Genomic DNA, 14,322 nt, shown 5'->3' with positions numbered 1-14,322 from the left:
ACCTGTTCTGGCTGAATAAATGATGATGGATGGATGGATGGATGGATGGATGGATGGATGGATGGATGGATGGAGAGCAACCCTGCAGAGAAGTGCCTGGGGATACTAGTGGATCAAAACCAGTATATGAACAGGCAATATGCACTTGGAGCCCAGAAAGCAGACCACGTCAGATACGGGAAAACGAGAAGCATGGCCAGAAGGGCAGGGGAGGTGATGCTCTTGTTCCATTTGTGAGAGCCCACCTAGAGTACTGTGTCCACCTCTGGGGTTCTCAGTGCAAGAGAGGCATGAACCTGTTAAAGCAGGCCCAGAGGAGGCCACAAAAAATGATCTGAGAGCTGGTGCACTTTCCTCATGAAAACAGGCTGAGAGATTTGGGGTTATTCAACCCAGAGAAGGCTCAGAAATATCTTATTGCAGCCTTTCAATACATAAAAGGGTTTATAAGAAAGATGGTGAGAGACTTTTACTCTTTTTGCAAGAGTTGATGGTATTAAAGAGGTGGTAGGGTCTCACTCTCCAGCAAGGGTAAACGCGGTGACGGCATGTTAGGAGAAGACGAGGCGTCCCCTGCTGGGGAGAGCGAGAGTCGTGGGATGTCCAGGCATCAAGCTAGGAAGCCCCAAGCAGTCCCGGGTCCAAGGCTCTCTTGCTGCCCCGGCTCCGGCCCCAGCCGGGGCAGGGCAAACGGTAGACCTGGCTGTGAGCAGCCATGAGATGGCGGCAGGCGCCCACGCTTGGCTGTCCCAGCCTGGGGAGACTCAGGGGTGTCTGCAGGCACAGGGGTGGCAGGGACCACACAAGGCATCAGCCTGGAACACAGTGCAGGACACTCTCTGCCTCCCCGTGAGGCATGACAGAGGGCAAGAATAGCCCAACCTGAGGGCACAACCTCCCTGTCCAGCACCTTGAACCCATCACCCGATAAAGGTGGTTAATGATCATCACTGGGATGTCCCAGCCAAAGGCATGGTACCAGAAGCCCCAGGTGTGACACCTGGACAGAGCACATCCCTGCCCCACAGCCCCAGGACCTGATGGCTGTACCACGCTTGCCAGGGGTGAGTTGCCCTGCATCCATGGTCCCAGATACACACCACAGTAGGGTTCTGCTCATAGGCTGGACAGTTTGGCCTGTACCAGGTTGAGGCAGGATCAGGTGCCATTCTCTCCCTGGGAAGAAGACAAACAAAACTTGCCTCCAGTTGTGTTGCCAGCAGCCACAATGGGTATATCAAGGTCTCCCCATCTGTGGTTCCAGCTGGCAGCACCTGGAAGAAGTGCTGAGAGAAGCCCTGGGACAGCTTAGACCCAGTTCCCCGGTGCACCATCCTGCACTGCTGGGGGACAAGGAAGGCACAAGGGGATGACAGGCAGGGGACATAGGCAGGGCAAGAGGTCTCAGTCCGTGAGGGCAAGCAGCCTTGAAGAGCAGGCTCCGCAGTGAGCCTTGTGCTGATGCAGGGTGTTCAGGGTCTGGGACGTGGTACCCAAGTGCAATGCTGTTGCTGCCACAAGTTGTGACATACTTGGTACAGTGTTCAGTGCCAGTGCCTGGCAAGCAGTGCCCAGCACCTGCTGCCCATGTGCAATGCCCAGTGAGCAGCACCTGGCACTGGTACCAGTGCTGGTGCCACACATTACATTGCACCCAGGGTGTTGTATCTGCTATGCCATGCCAATGCTGGTTGCCAGCTGCCTTGTGCACAGTACCATCATGCACAACACGTGGCAGCCATTCCCTGATACTGGCACTGGGTACCACTGATGCCATTTCCAAGTACCTGGCATGCCGTGTGATGACGCTGAGCAGCGTCCAACGTCCAGTATTTGGTGTATGGGATTTAGTAGCCAGTGTGCTGTAACGAGCATCCAGTACACTGCAGCCGGTATCCACGGCCCGGTAGCAGGTGTACCGCAGGCAGCACAAGGTGCGCGGTATGCACTGCCTGTTGCCCGGTCCCCGCCGAGCAACAGCTGGTACCCCGTATCCAATGCGCAGCAGCCGACACGGGGGCCGGTACACGTTGCTCAGCGCAGTGGGTGCGCGATTCTCGATTCCCAATGCGCGGTACCCGGTGCGTAGTGCCCCGTGCGCGATGCCTAGTTCCCGCTGTGCGCTGCTCGGTGCCGGTACCCGGTTGCCGCCCCCGCACCGCCTCCCGCACCGCCCCCGTTGCCGCCCCCCGCCACCCCCGGTGCCTCCCCGCCCCTCCCCGTCCCGTGCGCTGCCGACGAAGCATGGCGGGCTCGAACGGCGGGGCCCGGCGGGTGCTGCTGCCATTGCTCCTGCGCCCCCGCCCGCCGCCGCGCAGCAGCCCGGCACTGCCGTGCAGGACCGGGGGCTCGGCGGCGGCGGCGGCGGGGCCGGCGCGGCTGAAGGGACCGGAGGAGCTGCCGGGGCCGGGGCTGCTCCGGACTTTCGTCTGGCTGTTTCTGCGGGGCTACCTGCTGCACACGCACCGGCTGCAGGTGCGCCGGGACAGCCCGGCCCGGGGGCTGCGGGGGTGGGGGTGCGTGGGGGCCTGGGGACCCGGCATGGGGGCGTGGATGGGGCAGGCTGGGAGGGGTGCGTAGGATGGAGGGGTTCCAGGAGAGCTGCAGGGAGGGTGCTGTACGCTGTGGGGGGGCTCTGCAAGGGAGGGAATGGGAGCGGGCTGGGAGCAAGGGGAGATGGGATCCAGGGAGGGGGAGAGCCGCCAAGTGACGGCAGGAGGCTAAGTGGGGGCGGGAGAACAGAGAAGCAGAGGGGCTGGGCGGTGGGAGCACCCCGGCACCGGGGGGTTTTTGCTGGGGCCAGCAGTGTGGAGAGGGTCCAGCAAATCTAGGTGACCCCGGGAGGGTCCAGCCAGCGAAGGGCTTCTCCACCATCCCCGAGCCGGCCAGGCAGCCAAGAGCAAAGGTTTGGGGGCATCTCACAGGATCCTGGCATCCCCAGGCTCCCAGCTGTGACAAGCTGGAGGGCAGTAGTTTACGGGGCAGGTGATCAGGCAGGTTTTTGCGCAAATGATACCCAGGCAGACAGGGGAGGGATAGGCAGAGGCGTCTGTTTTCTTCTGTCAGTACTTCCTCATACACCCGATTAAGCAAGCAATGGGCTTGACTGGCTGCAAGCCAGGCAACATCTTCCAGCACCCTGGAGCTCTGACTGTCCAGAAAAGCATGTGGGATGATGCCTCCCTGGCACCTCAGAGCACCAGGCATTGCTGGTTAGGGAAGGGATTGTCACAGGGCAGTGGGATCTCAGGGAGTAGCCATGGGAGCTGCCTCATGGTTCCTCCTGCCCTTGGGACTCTGAGCACAGCCTGGCTTTGTGGAAAGATGCCCACAAGCTCTGGAGATGCCTTTCTCCAGATCCCAACAGCTCTCAATTCTTTCAGCCCTGCTGTCCAAGGCCAGCACTGTGTTGGGTCCTGGCTGTCAGCAGATGCTGGTGGGCAGGCTTCAACCCAGGCAACAGCTGCTCCATGCCCACGAGCTGCCTGTGGTACCAGGTTGGCTGTTCCTCCCCCTCCTCCTGCCACCATGCACGAGGAATGTCTCCCTGTGGTGACGAATCCAGCTGAATCCGGGCGCAGGCTGCGATGCAGTCAGTCACCAAGGGAGATTGTACCACGTGCATCCCTGCAGCCACGGGGAACGGGGATCAGGGCTTCTCTGCTAGGTCCCCCACAGCCCCCCATGCTTGCCCAGCTGCCCCCAAGGGATGCACTTGGGAATCATGGTGTTCCCTGACAGGGAGGCAGGCATGGCACCCTTGGGTGCAGCCAAGGAGAGGGGAACTGCAGCCAACAGAACCCAGAGCAGGGCTGATGCTGGTGAATGTCCCCTAGCTGGCTTGGGAGCCTGTGGCCCCGGGGCCATGCCCCAGAGGTGACAGCCTGCTCTGGAAACAGCCCAGTCATGCCCTAGCCTGGTGCTGCCCTCCCACCACTGATCATTAACCACCCTTACTTGGTGGTGAGTTCAAGGACCCACTTGGGGACTGTTGTCCCCGGGTTAATCAGAGCTGGAGCCATGCTAGAAGCAGCAGGACTTGGATGTGTTGACAGCTGCTGCAATGGGCCTGCATCTCAGCACAGCCCTGTGCTTGGCAGTTGTCCCTGTCCCAGCTGTCCCCTCTCTGTCTTCGCCCAAAAGACCCACCAGGCTCTGCGCATCTCTGGGATGAGGGAGAGAGATGCCAGTCTGTTCTGGGAGTCGGTGCCTGGTGTGCTTCGTGCTGGCAGAGGTAGTGAGCCTGGAGACACCAGCCCAGGCCATCTGCAGGACACTTCAAGGATGGTGCCATCTTGAAGGGTCAGAGGCAGGTGCTTGGGCTCAGCTGGTGTTGAGGAGTCCATGGGATCCATGCAGAGGGTGCTAGGCACATGCAGGGCAGCATTGGGGCAGGCAGAGTCAGACCCAGCCCCTGTTCCATTCACCCTGCTATGCTTGGTGCATTGCAGGTGATGTCCCGTCGCCTTTACGGTCCTATCTGGAAGTCGACCTTCGGGCATTATAGGAACATCAACATTGGGAGCCCAGTGGTGCTGGAGCAGCTGCTACGGCAGGAGGGCAAGTACCCTATGAGGAGCGACATGGCCCTGTGGAAGGAGCACCGAGACACACGGCACCTGCCCTATGGACCCTTCACTGAGTGAGTCCTTCCCTGGCTGTGCTCTGTGGGGTGGTACACATCTCCTGTCCCTTTCTTAGGTGCTGAAGTGGCAGCTTGCATTGCTCCCTCTCCTGCAAGCTACATGTCCCCACCAAGCAGAAGGGCATGACCATGGCAGATAGAAAGACCCCTGGGGTAGTTCCAGCCTGGGTTAGGGATTCTGCACACAGGGGTTGGGAAACAGCTGCCAACCACACTGCCCCCTGCCCATCCGTGCCCCCAGTGCTGAGCCTTGTCCCCATCCAGGGAAGGGGAGCGCTGGTACCGCCTGCGCCAAGTTCTCAACAAGCGGCTGCTGAAGCCCTCGGAGGCGGTGCTGTATGCAGATGCCATCGGGGAGGTGGTGTCAGACCTGATGGTGCGGCTGCGGGATGAGCGGAGTTGCAGCCCCTCAGGGGTGCTGGTGGGGGACGTGGCCAATCTGCTCTACCGCTTTGCCCTGGAAGGTAGGGGGGTCTTCCCTCTGACCCTTTCCCTGCTCCACCCTTCCAATCCCCCCAGGGGTCTGGATGCTGTCTGTCCCCCACAGGGATCTCCTATATCCTTTTTGAGACCCGCATTGGGTGCCTGAAGCAGCAAGTCCCTGCTGAGACCCAGCGCTTCATTGACTCCATCAACCTCATGTTCAAGAACTCCGTCTTTGCCACTGTCCTGCCCCGATGGAGCCGCAAGGTGCTGCCCTTCTGGGACCGCTACCTGGACAGCTGGGACACCATCTTCGCCTTTGGTGAGCATTAACGATAGGGACCTGGCATGTTGGGATTGGACTCCCTAAGGACACTCAAAAGTGGGGCAGTCCCTGGCCACATGTCCTTTTGGCAGCCCTTGCTCTGTCAGCACTGGGTCCTGCTCTCTGTCCCTGCAGGCAAGACCCTGATTGACCGAAAGATGGAGGAGCTGGAGGGGCAGGTAGAGCACGGCAAGGAGGTGTCCGGGTACCTGAGCTACCTGCTGGCCAGCGGCAGACTCAGCCTGGACGAAGTCTACGGCAGCGTGGCTGAGCTGCTGCTGGCTGGTGTGGACACGGTGAGAGCTGGGCAGCCGCTGCCAGGGGATCCCTGCTGAGCTCCGTGCCCAGGGGAACCCACGGGGCCATGCTAAGTGCACCTCCTGCTAGCTCTGGCCTGGTGTCTGGGAGGCTGATGCCCCATAGGAGCAAACCCTCAGGGATCAATCAACTCTACTCAGCTGTCTGTCCTCTGCTCTGCTCCCTGCCCTGCTCTCTGCCTCACTTTCCCTGTGTCTGCTGCCCCTCAACCCTGACTTTCCTGTGCACCAGAGCAGGGGCTCTCTGGTTCTGTACTGGTGCTGTGCTTGGCACAAGGCTGCTTGGGTATGGGCCTCAATTCCCTCACTCCCGTTGGTTCTCCATTCCCCCAGACCTCCAACACACTGTCCTGGGCCTTGTATCACCTCTCCCGGGACCCAGGCATCCAGGAGACCCTGTACCAGGAGCTGAAAGCTGTTGTGCCTGGCGACCGGTTTCCTGCTGCTGAGGATATCCACAAGTTGCCGATGCTTCGGGCCGTTATCAAGGAGACGCTGAGGTATAGCCCAGCCTTGCCCCTGCCCTGAGGTCCTGGTCACCAGCCCCTCCTCCAGGGGGAATACACCAACCAAGCAGGATGCAAGGTTGGATTTCAGTCCCTCAGGACCACATACATCCACCTCCTTCCTAGGGAGATGCTGAGCAGCAGGAGGTGTTCCCCTTGCCCTGCCTGCAGCATTTTCCCTCTGGGATCTCCAGGTGGGTGCTGCTCCCCAGCTAACTCTTCCCATATTCCAGGGTCTACCCTGTGGTGCCCACCAATGCCAGGGTCTTCTATGAGAAGGACATTGTCATCGGAGACTACCTCTTCCCCAAGAATGTGAGTGGGGCCATGCCGTGGGGACTCCCACTGCACTCAGTGGGTCTAGGTGGGGTCATTAACTCCCGCTTGTTGCCCTGCAGACCCTCTTTGTTCTGGCACACTATGCGATGTCCCACGATGAGACATACTTCCCTGAGCCTGAGCGGTTCCTGCCCCAGCGCTGGCTCCGGGGATATGGCTCACCCCACCACCCCTTCAGCTCCATCCCCTTTGGCTATGGGGTTCGTGCCTGTGTCGGACGCCGCATTGCTGAATTGGAGATGCACCTGGCCCTTGCCAGGGTGAGTAGGGACCCCTCCACACTGGGTATCTTGCCATGAGCTGGGATAGGGGCCACAGAGAGTCCTCAAGGGCACTGCCAACCCCTTCTTCCCACAGATCATCCAGGCATTTGAGGTGCGACCAGACCCCCGTGGCGTGGAGGTGACGTCTGTGTCCCGCATTGTCCTGGTGGCCGACAAGCCCATCAACCTGGAGTTCATCGCTCGCCCAGAAGCCCCCTGACTGCGCATCCACCCCCGACCCTGGGTGCCAAATGGAGAACCCCTGCTGCCACACAAGGAGGTGCAGGAAGGCAAAACCATCCTCTGTCCAGCTTGGGCTGGGGGGCTCCCAGCCCCCTGTGGGAAAGAGGAGGGGAAAAGAGATTGCCCTCAAATTGCCCCTGGGGCACTAGTATCCCCCAACCCAAAATCAGTGGGAGGCTTGAAGAACTGCTGTGCCTTTCACACACTTCAGGGGCTTGTGGCCTGCCATCCCATGCCCAGCTGGGCTGTATTTGGGCCTTGGGAGCTCTGTCAGGGCAGGGGGTAAGCAAGGGACAGGGCTTGCAGCCATTCGGTGTCTCCTTCGTCCTGTCTTTGTGTAGCTGCGCGTGGATCTGTGCCTGGAGCCAGCACATCTGGGTCCTCTCTGAACAGCTGACCTTGGTCTCAGAAACTTCTCTGTGCCTCAGTTGCCCCCCTGCCTCCCAGGGGATGGTTAAGCGCTGGTGGGGTTTTGGGTGTGCGCCTCTCCCAAGGAATGGAGGCAGCCCTGGTCCTGGGAAAGTGAAGCAATGACCCAGCATGTCACCTGCAATGGGAGCAGGCCCATCACCACCCAGCACTAGTATTGAGTCTTGTGGCAGAGCCAGCCAACACAGGAGGAGTTTAGCACCTGTGGCCTTCCACTATCGGCTGTTGTTGCACTTAGGTGCCGATATGGGGTCACAGAAGTGGCAAGGGTTGCTCCAGAAGAAGCAGGCAGAGAAAGGTGAGCTCAGCATCTCCCATTCCCAAGTAGGGACATGGGGCTGATATCCAGGGCCATCACAGGGTCTCAGAGCTGGTAGCAGCCACAGGCAGGGGATGCATTGCCACTTTCCTGGGGTCCTGCAGGGCTGTGGTATGGGACACCCTAACAGTGAACCACTCTCACCCTTGTGCTGCTTGTTCTGAGGAAAGCAGCAGGCAGAAACCTTGCTGGCACCAAGGCTGCTGCACCTGCAGTGTTCCTGAAGGGACATGCACACTATGACTGTAATCAAGGCTGCATGCCCTGCTTCCCCATCACCTTGGCTCAAGCCCCACGGGCAGAGATGCCACCCTGTGCCCATGCCACTCTTGCTGGCATTCCAAGCTGGGTTCCACAGCCCTGCCAAGCAGCCAGTACCCCCTCCCAAACCCGGCTCTCCAGAGGAGCTAATCCCAGCTTTACCCCAGAAAGGCAAGAGGCAATTCTTGGATCAGGCTGCTTTGTTACAAGGCTGAACAGACCAACAAATAAATATCCCATTCCCACCCCAAAACGTGCACAGGGTCCCCATGCAAGTGCCCATCATGGTGCCAGCTCCAGCAAAGCTCTGCCTCTGCCAGGGAGCTCCAGCCCCATATGACCCAACAATAAACAAGCCTGTGTGTGCAGCTGGGCCTACGCTACCAGGCACTGGGCACAGTGAGTGGGACTGTGTTCACCAGGAGGGAACCGCAACAGAAATGCTCAAATCCAGCAGCAGGATGGGAGCAGGGTGGGCAGGTCCTCTGGGGCTGTGTCAGTCTCTGTGCCCAACCGCAGACATGTCACAGCTCCTCCAGCATAATGCCCATTGAGCATCACTGTGTGCTCACTGGCAGGAGGCACCCCTGGCCCCCTTTTTCTGTTTCCCCAAGGCTGGCAGGATCTGATCCTGGACTCAAGACGAGCTCCAGGACTGGGGTGAATGGGCAGATCCTCTCCACAGAGAGCCTTCAGGCCACAGCCTCCTTCTCACAGGCCATACAAGAGACCTCCCAAATCACACAAGACAGTGGCACTTCAGACTAAATGTCTTCAGAGTGAGGATCGATCGATGCCTGCAGGGCAAGAGAGCATGCATGGCCATAACCCCAATACAGTGCTGGACTGAGCACCCTATGGCATGCCCCCCCCAACCCATCCTGGTGGACACTGGGTCTTGCCTCCATTCCTGTCTTATATGCAAGCTCTGGAATAGGAGGGAGGACAGCTGGCCTGGCGAGGATCATTCTAGTGGCCCCTTGCAGCTCCTGACACAGCCACCTCTGTGGGCAGCAGGGATGGGATAAGCAAAGGCACTGTGATTGGGAAATGGTGGGGGAAGGAAGTTGTCCCATGTGTGACTAACACACCACTCCCAGTCCCCTCCTGGGGAGTGGAGCAGAGCAGCTGGGCCCTGCTAGGGGAACTGGTGGACACTGGGCTGTCCCAAGCCCGTTCCTCACCACTACCCCCAGAAAAGCATCATTGCCTTCAGGAAGCAGCTGGGAACCAGACCCTCCCCATTTCACCTCTAAAGAGGTGCCACAGTGAGTGCCAGCACCATGCCCACCCACCACCAGTGAGGACTCACCAGGCAGCGGGTGAGCAGAGCCAACTGCAGGTGGTTGAGCAGCATGGTCGCAGTGCCACCTGGGAATGAACCCTGTCCCTGGAGTAGGCAGTTTTGGGGCTGCTGCAGGTGGAGGGGATAGGGACCTCTGCCAGCTGGGGCCCATGGGTTGGCCATGGAGTGCACACAGCTAGTGGTGGGCAGCAGGCTGTGGGTGTGTGAGTGGAGATCTGTCCCCTCTGTGTCCCCCAGGAATGGCACTGGAGGTACTCAGACCTCAGGGGGGAATTTGAGGCAAGATTAAAAATAGGCTTTTGTCTTGGGGTGCATCACAGTGCAAAACTCTCATCTAACCCAAAGCTCAGGGACCTGCAAAACCTACATTCCACAGATTGCCTGAATGGGGGTCTGGTGGGGGGAATCTTAATGGCATGTGCCCCCATCCTTCCTCACAGACACCCTGTGATCCCTGTGTACCCTGGGACAAGCAGCATCTGTGTCCTGCTGTCCCCACCTGGGCACCCAGCACTCCAGATCCCAGCTTCCTTCATCCTCCAGGGCCAGTTTGGCTGGGGTGGAGGTGGGTGGCCCCAGCAGGGAGGTTACAAGGTACAGGTGACCCAAAGTCAGGGAGGGGACAGGCGCACAATGACAGGGGATGGCACCTACCTGAAGTGGAGAGAAATGGAGGGTGCAAGTGGAGAAAGATGGAGCGTCGTGGGCTAAGAGTTAAGAGCATCGATACCTGCAGGAGTGAGCACAAGGGCCTGGAGGATGTCAGAGAGGGAGACGATGCCCCGTGGGTACCGGTTCTCATCCACCAGAACCAGGCGATGGACCTATGGGTGCAGGCAGAGCATCATAGGCAGGCTGGGCAGCTGGTAGAGGTGGCTGATGCTGACGCAAGGCACCCAGACGCTCACCTGCTCCTTGGCGATGCGGTCAATTATATCCTCCATGGGTTCATGGGGGTAGCAGGTGAGAACCCCCTCCAAGCAGACACTGCGCTGCCTCAGTGCCTCCCGCACACTAATGTCCAGGTTGTTGTAAGTCTTCTGGGCTGCCAGGTGCTGTGGGAGATGTGACCCTATTCAGCATCCCAATGTGTCCTTGCATCCATTGTGCCAGCACAGAGGGGACACTGAGCCCTGGGGATGCACAGAGCAGATGTGCACTGGCAGGTGCAGGACACCTCACATGGGGTGGGTTTGCACAGGCACAGATATGTCTGATCACTCCACCAGTGCATACAAGTGACCACACTTGTGTCCAGGTGTACAAACACGCAGGGTACTCACAATGACATCGAACCGGGAGTACAGGCCAACCACTTGCCCTGCAAAGAGAAACAGTGTAGGGCTTGGGGAGGGGACCCTGGGGACCACTTGCCATGTTTCCTGCCACATCCCAAGGGGCAGCCCAAGGGCTAGGAGAGGGTTTTTGGATGGGCATGGGGTTGGAGCTGCTGGCAAAGGGAAATGAGGGCGTCACTTTCCTACTCCCTATGTACCAGCATCATTGATGACAGGCAAGGCAGAGACACGACGATCCACGAAGATCTCCAAGGCAGTGTAGATTGGGGCAGTCTCAGGCACAACGGCCACATCACGGAACGTACCAATGCACAGCTCCTGCACTGTTTTCTTCAGGAAGCGTGGCTTGGGAATGGTAGAGCCCTACAATGGAGCAGGGCAGGGCTTGGCTGGCACCTACACACACCTTGACACCCTTGTTTCTGCCCCTACACACCTGCCATAAGTGTGCACACATAACCCCGGCACTCACAAAGATGTGGAGAAACTTGAGGATGCGCTTGTGTGTCAGGATGTGCAGGACATTGCCTGAGATGGGCTCAATGACAGGCAGGCGGTGAATTTTGTGCTTGATCAGGGAGTAGACAGCATCGAAGAGGCTGTGGGTGATGGGGACATTGTGCAGGGATAGGGCTGCAACCTGAGTATGCACACCCCCACCCCAAGGGGTGTGCTCTCACCCAGTGGACAGGCTCTCACCTATTACTCGGGGAGATGTAGACCAGTGGCTTAAAGGAGCCCTGCAGGTATACCTCTGCCAAGGGAGACAGGTGGAAGAGGAGGTCCTCCAGTCCTCTCATGTAGTCCTGCAGCCCCAGGGTCCACCTCCATGCCCTATACGACATCCCCAGCCCAGCCACCCCCATCACCCCATGATTTTTACCTCTCCAGGTCTCAATCTTGTGCTCCTCCACCTCATAAATCTGAACCTGAGGGCAGGGAAATGCTCTGATCATGGTGGCTCCATGGGGGACTGAGGGCACTCTTGGACACTGCTCCCTTCCCTGGGCATCCCACCCCATCACCCCAAGCATAGGATTCACATTTTGGGTGCCAGGCAGGGGGGCAACAAGCAGATGCTGGCCTGACCCAGAGTAATACCCTGGTCATGGTCTAGTGATGAAGAGGAGAGCAGGAGAGGTGGGGACAGCCCCTCCCTGCACCACGCATGCCCTCACTCCCCATCGCCCTTCCCATCACACTCACCAGGGGTGAGCGGTAATAGCGGTGGAGGATGTTGATGAAGTCGGTGATAGTGAGCATCCCTGTGGAGACACATGGGGCTGGCAGTGCTGCCTGCACCCTCACCGCCATGCCGGAGAGGGGCAGGCAGCACTGCTGCCACTCACCCACAAAGCTCTGTGTCTTGCTGTCCCAGAGTGGGGCAGCACGCACCCCATTGGTCACCAGTGCCACAAAGGCTTTCTTGATCTGCTGACAGAGTGGGGAGAGGATCAGAGGGTCCCAAGCCTGCTCCTCCACTGCCTGTCCCCATTGATGCCCTACTTTGTCACCTCCAGGGAGATGTCAAAGACGACAAGTTTGCAGCTGGTGGGGATGGCATCGTAGCAGCAGTGGCTCCGTAAGAAGTGCATGTAGACCTCGGCATCAGGGCTCTGAAACTCCCTCTCTGGGCCTAGACCCAGTATCTCATTTCCCAGCGTGAAGGTGACAGATCTCCTTTGCCTGTATTCTTCCTCCTCTTCTTCCTCCTCCCTGGGGTTTAGGGTCTCCGGGAATGCTGCAGGAAAAGCCATCCCAGCCCCAGGCAGTGAACTGAGCTGCTGGGTGTCAGCACTCTCCTGTCTGGGGGGAGCAAGGGATGCTCCCCACAGAGCCTCCCTGTTCCTGGCTCCACAAGGGCAGCACACAACACTGCAGTTTTTCAGCCTGGGGTGCACTCCAGCTGAGGAGTGGAGTGACAAAGGGTATGGGCAGGGTGGGCAGAGGACCAATGTACTCATCACATGAGTAAGGCAGCCCCCGACTACTACACACTTAGGCCCTACCTGCTACCCACCTTCCTCCTTAGGGCAGGCAGCAGCATCCAGCAGCGTCACCTGAGAGGGCACACAGCGAGGAGGGATCAGCAGCCTTTCCTCCACGCATGGATGCTGCCTGCACCCACCCAGCTACCCTGGCTGGCCCAAACCGGGCAGAGACGACTGTATTTTCAGAGTGGGGATGTGAGCGGGGCTTAGCCTCCACTCCCCCGTGGACAGCCTCCCACCAGCCCAGGATCCTGAAACCTACAGTCTCCATGGTGGCTCTGGACCAGGACACTCAGCTTGTTTCCCCGCTCTGGAGGTCAATCCGGCTCCCTGGAGCACGGTCGGGCAGGACCTCCCACCTTCTCCTTCTGCTGTTGGAGCCCAGCACATTCCATAGCGGCTCTGCGCCCATCCTCTCCCAAACCGAAGGTGTAAATCCCGGTCTTGCTTCTTCCCGTGCCGGGAGCCTCTCCACTCGCCCCCATTCCCGCCCGCCCCCTGACCTTCGGAGACCAGGTCTGTCCCATAAGACCTACAGTAATAAGGGGTCAGCCGCAGGAGGTGGGGAGGCCACAGGGCCGGGAGGCTGACCCCGTGTCCCCCAGTCCGCAAGAGACATAAGACAGCAGCACGTGCAGAGGGAAGAGGAACCCTGGTCACAAAACTACTTGACAGAGCTAACGTTGACAGGCTACCCTAAAATAACAAAAGCACAGGGACAGGGACTAGGAGCCCAGAGCCAGCCCCAGGAAAGAAGAGACCCTACACCAACGTCTTCCAACCCTTCCCTAGGGGCTGGGGACAGCTGGGACAACGGTGTCCTCGTCTCCACGGCTGCATGTCCGTGGGATGGGGACTACCAGCCTTCCACATTTCCCCACCTCAGACATGGCCTGTCCCCAAGCGAGAACGGCTGTCGGGCCGGGCCCCCCACCCAGCCCAGCGGTACCTGGGACACGGCGGGCCCGCGAAGCCGCTCCATGCTATCTGCTATCTGCCGTGCAGCGCTGCTATTCTGGGCCTGCGGCTGGCGTGGCCCTGGCAGATAGGGTGTCAGCGAGCAATGCCAGCCGTGCCCCCGCCACCGTCGCGGGGGGGACACGGCCGACACCGCCGCGCAGCGCCCACAGCCACCTCGCAGCGCCGGGCTGGAGGGGGTGGCCGCGGCCCGGGGACAAAGTTGGCCCTGAGGATCCGAGGGAAGGGCCGAGGAAGGGACGGCTGCGGGCAGAGAGCGGGAAGACACCCTGCCCGCAAGGTGCTCCTGCCCGCCTGGTGCCGCCCCCTCCTCGTCGCGGGTGGAGGACACAGCCTGCCCCCCCCCCCGGGATGATGGAGAAGGGCTGAGTCTAGTCAGGGGCTGAGAGGCGGCCACAGTGGCTGCTGACCCCTCGCCCTCGACGTTGGCCAGCTCTGCCTGCCCGGGTCCTGCTGCGGCTGACCCCGGTCGCACGCAGGGGGCAGCTCGTCCTGTTGCGCAAGTTCCTTCCTCGCCCTGGGGCTACACACTCCTGCCCGCCCTCCGCCCGCTCCCCGCTCCATTTCTGTTTCAGAGAGGTTCAAATAACCCCTTGGCCAGCTGTCGGGCCGGCCCGGCGCAGCCGTGGGCGAGCGGACTATTGGTGGCCAGGCCAAGGGGACAGGGTTCTGTCTGGCT

At 59.9% G+C, this 14,322-nt stretch overlaps 2 protein-coding genes across 7 annotated transcripts; one reads left to right on the top strand and one right to left on the bottom strand.

The window, feature by feature from the left end:
* The first annotated feature begins 2,211 nt into the window (after nucleotides 1-2,211).
* Nucleotides 2,212-7,477, top strand: CYP27A1 (cytochrome P450 family 27 subfamily A member 1). The gene is made up of 9 exons (XM_071561797.1): nucleotides 2,212-2,475; nucleotides 4,452-4,642; nucleotides 4,910-5,109; nucleotides 5,193-5,390; nucleotides 5,529-5,689; nucleotides 6,044-6,210; nucleotides 6,450-6,531; nucleotides 6,615-6,815; nucleotides 6,913-7,477. The coding sequence occupies exons 1-9, from the start codon at nucleotides 2,245-2,247 to the stop codon at nucleotides 7,036-7,038; spliced, it is 1,557 nt and encodes a 518-aa protein (XP_071417898.1). The 5' UTR covers nucleotides 2,212-2,244; the 3' UTR covers nucleotides 7,039-7,477.
* Nucleotides 7,478-8,190: 713 nt separating this feature from the next.
* On the bottom strand, nucleotides 8,191-13,754 carry PRKAG3 (protein kinase AMP-activated non-catalytic subunit gamma 3). Of its 6 annotated transcripts, XM_071561804.1 has the most exons (12): nucleotides 12,189-13,754; nucleotides 12,024-12,105; nucleotides 11,881-11,939; nucleotides 11,558-11,603; nucleotides 11,374-11,428; nucleotides 11,147-11,273; nucleotides 10,872-11,037; nucleotides 10,660-10,697; nucleotides 10,285-10,431; nucleotides 10,031-10,200; nucleotides 9,383-9,637; nucleotides 8,834-8,867 (listed from the first exon to the last, which is right to left on the bottom strand). In XM_071561804.1, exons 1-10 carry the CDS (start codon nucleotides 12,636-12,638, stop codon nucleotides 10,084-10,086), a joined length of 1,287 nt encoding a protein of 428 aa, XP_071417905.1. In that variant the 5' UTR covers nucleotides 12,639-13,754; the 3' UTR covers nucleotides 8,834-8,867; nucleotides 9,383-9,637; nucleotides 10,031-10,083. The 6 variants fall into 6 exon arrangements, with proteins under 6 accessions (XP_071417901.1, XP_071417899.1, XP_071417900.1 ...); XM_071561800.1 differs by having other exon boundaries at nucleotides 8,191-8,867; nucleotides 9,383-9,441; nucleotides 10,031-10,106; nucleotides 11,374-11,603; nucleotides 12,024-12,108; XM_071561802.1 differs by having other exon boundaries at nucleotides 9,383-9,484; nucleotides 11,374-11,603; nucleotides 12,024-12,108.
* Between the last annotated feature and the right edge of the window lie 568 nt (nucleotides 13,755-14,322).

Source organism: Pithys albifrons, chromosome 8 (genome assembly GCF_047495875.1).
Source record: "Pithys albifrons albifrons isolate INPA30051 chromosome 8, PitAlb_v1, whole genome shotgun sequence".
Lineage (NCBI taxonomy): Eukaryota > Metazoa > Chordata > Aves > Passeriformes > Thamnophilidae > Pithys > Pithys albifrons.
Note: the sequence above shows the minus strand (reverse complement) of the source record. Positions and strands in the feature narration are given on the sequence as shown.